Below are 3,281 nucleotides of genomic sequence, written 5' to 3' on the forward strand. Positions count from 1 at the left end.
ATTGTTGGTGTGGATGTGGCTGTGTGTCAAGAAATTTGCTTCCCAACCACTTGGTTCCAGGTTCAGTCCCACTGTGTGGCATCTTGGGCAAGTGTCTTCTGCTTTAGCCCCAGGGTGACCAATAGCTTGTGAGCGAATGTGGCAAATGGAAACTGTGTTTGTGTGTATGTGCCTCCCATTGCTTGACAACTAGTGTTGGTATGCATTGAGCAAACTTGGACACACACACGTATGTATGAATGTGTGCGTGTGTATATGAAGGATATGTTCTCTATATGGCCTGCTTGTTTGTTGTACCTTGTTTATCATTTTGTCCATGTTCTTTTGCAACGTCATGTACCCAGATGTGTATCTATATGTACATGTAGATGAAGGTATGTACATAAATGTATATATATATGCATATACTCATATATTGTTTATATATATATATAAAGTGCTCATGCTGGTGCCACATAAAAAGCTCCCAGTGTACTGTGTGGAGCGGTTGGCATTAGGAAGTGCATCCAGCCCATAGAAGCCATACCTGAACAGACTATGGAGTCTGGTGTGGCCCATGGCCTTATCAGCTCTGGTCAAACCATCCAACCCATGCCAGCATGGAAAATGGATGTTAAATGATGATAATATATATATATATATATATATATATATATAAAAAGGGGAATTTGACAAGACAGTCAGTCGGAAGCTGACACTCGTTGATGCTGCATCGAAGAGGCCAGGGAATAGAAGAAAGAAGACATGCACCCAACACCAGAGCTGAAGACACCTCCGAAAGGGGGGGCCCCACCACGTCAAAACGGTAGAGGAGTAGGGGCCGAAACCGGACGTGGTTCCTCCTGAGGATGTCTTGAGCTAACTGGATCCTATAAAGGAGCTGTTGTGGTAGCAGACCATGAAACATTACTATATATATATTTATACACACATATCAACAAGAATGGAATGAGCAGTTTGTTGTTTTGCAGCTGCAAATTAGGGGTAGTTTATATATATATATATATATATTGTAATCATGTATGGAGTTATCTTCCTTTGTAAGAGAATATATGTAATGCACAACTGCATTTTTTACAAGAGTGGTTGTATTGTTGGCTTTATATGTATCCATTTAATTTTTCTCGATATTTTTATTCATTTTTTTGTTTTTCTACTTTTTTTTGGCAGAAAAACTTAATGTAAAATTTATTGACCGCACAAAAGACAGTGGTTTGCCAAGTGCTGAGGAACTGAAGCTTGTCAAAGCTGTCCAAGACAAAAATAAAGAATTGCTACGAATTCCTCGAAGGTTTGTTTGTATTGATTGATTTTATGTCACATTTGGTAAACTATAACATTGTTGATTGCAGATTTTCATTAGGCGAATGAAAAGCTTATTGCCTTCCTGGTGGTGAGAGAGAAACAAGGGAGTGTTTGCTGCACATTGGCAAACAAATATCACAAAAGACTTTTCTGAAAGAGCCCCAACTTATTGCTATTCTTGCCAGTGTTTATATCCTTTGCTGAAATATATAAACATGTACACATAGAGCTATACACGCACACACATATGTGTAAGAGAGAGAGAGAGAGAGAGCGAGAGAGAGAGAGAGAGAGAGAGAGAGAGAGAAAGAGCATGTGTAAATTTATTCATTTAAAATTTTTATTTTTTAATCCTCACTTTGTCTTTCTCTGTATTCTTTCTCTGCAGGCCTCACTGGGATTCCAACACAACACCTGAAGAACTTGCTGCCAAGGAACGAGAACTCTTTCTTCTGTGGAGGAAGAGTTTGTCTTTGTAAGTATTTATCTGTATTTTATAAATATTGTTGCTATTTCTCTTTACCTTACTTTGTTGACCCTTTTGTTATTATATTTCTGTTGGAATAAACTGCTGTTCTTTTAGTTACTTTTGAATTTATTGAAGAATTGAGTAAACTAACTTAGGCATTATTAATCCTTTAACATTAAAAACTGGCCATATCTGGCCAAAATATTTTCCCTGTTTTATGTTCAAACTGGTCAGATGTGGCCTTTCACATCTAGGCCAGTGGAGTCAGAGTCGTGGAGTTGGAAACAATTAATGGGTAGCTGGAGTCGGAGTCTGTAAAACTATACCAACTCCAACATCTCTATTCTTTAATATAAACCATATATAGGCCTACTCAAAGAACAAGCGTATGCATATGCTTTATGAGATATACAGACCACCACAGTCACTTAATTACATAAAAAGGAGTTAGAGGTGCCACTAGTAGATGAGTCAGAGTTGAAGTCTTTTGTTTTGACTTCATAGCCCTGCTCACATCATTCTAAAAAACCTACAATATCATTCTAAAAATGTTGAAGTTACCTCTTCAAAATTCCAAAGCTACAAGATAATTCATGATCGATTCAAAACAATGTTTCCAACTCCACGACTCTTGACTCCACTGGCCTGGATGTGAAAGGCAAATAATGTGTTGCCTTTATTGAACCCATAAAGCAAAATATGCCAAATATGCCCCTTTGTCACTTCTGTTATAGCTGTGAACAAATAACTGTTAAAATCAAACTGCACTCTTCAAAACATTCACTAAGAATAAGTACAAGGTAAAATTACTACCTGCAATTACTATAGCAAGTTGATGCAGGTAGCTTATCCTGTCACCCTCCAACTTTTAGTTCATGCAATTGTAAAAACTGCATTATTTACGGGATGACCCAATATATTTATGTTTCCAAAAGGTTACAAGCAGAAGACCATGTTACATTGACTCCATACGAAAAGAACCTGGACTTCTGGAGACAACTTTGGCGCGTTCTTGAACGAAGGTAAGTTTTCTATTTATTTACAGATTTTTGTTGTTAATGATGTTGTTTAGCCCTAGGCCAACCCTGATCCTACAGGCCTGTAATCAAAGACATTCCCACCATGACAATCCTGTGTGCAGCAGATCTAGGACCCTTTGACGGGTTTTTTACCACTCAACTGTCATCCTTCATATGCTTCACATGTTAATACTAGCCTAGTCTTACAGTTCTATATTTAAGAGATGAGGAATCCTGTACATTATTTACATTTGACGGATATTTGTCCTCATCTTGTTTGTTGTAAACACAATGTTTCAGCTGATATACCCTCCAGCCTTCTTCAGGTGTCTTGGGGGAAATTTCGAACCTGGGTTCTCATTCCTAAGGTATTCTTTGATGTTGTTATTATTATTGTTCAGGTCACTGCTTCGAATTGAACTCGGAATCTTGGGGTTAGTAGCACACAGAGAGAAACACACACACACACGCACACGCACACACACACA

General features: G+C 38.0%; 1 protein-coding gene across 1 annotated transcript in view; it reads left to right on the forward strand.

The window, feature by feature from the left end:
* The first annotated feature begins 537 nt into the window (after window positions 1–537).
* LOC106880134 (large subunit GTPase 1 homolog) overlaps window positions 538–3,281 on the forward strand; it is a 13,338-nt gene continuing 10,594 nt past the window's right edge. Inside the window, exons 1-4 of the mRNA XM_014929964.2 lie at window positions 538–574; window positions 1,171–1,291; window positions 1,694–1,780; window positions 2,710–2,796. Coding sequence (XP_014785450.1) covers window positions 538–574; window positions 1,171–1,291; window positions 1,694–1,780; window positions 2,710–2,796 — 332 coding nt within the window. The remainder of the gene's footprint in view (window positions 575–1,170; window positions 1,292–1,693; window positions 1,781–2,709; window positions 2,797–3,281) is intronic.

This window comes from Octopus bimaculoides, chromosome 26 (assembly GCF_001194135.2).
Source record: "Octopus bimaculoides isolate UCB-OBI-ISO-001 chromosome 26, ASM119413v2, whole genome shotgun sequence".
NCBI classification, from domain to species: Eukaryota; Metazoa; Mollusca; class Cephalopoda; order Octopoda; family Octopodidae; genus Octopus; species Octopus bimaculoides.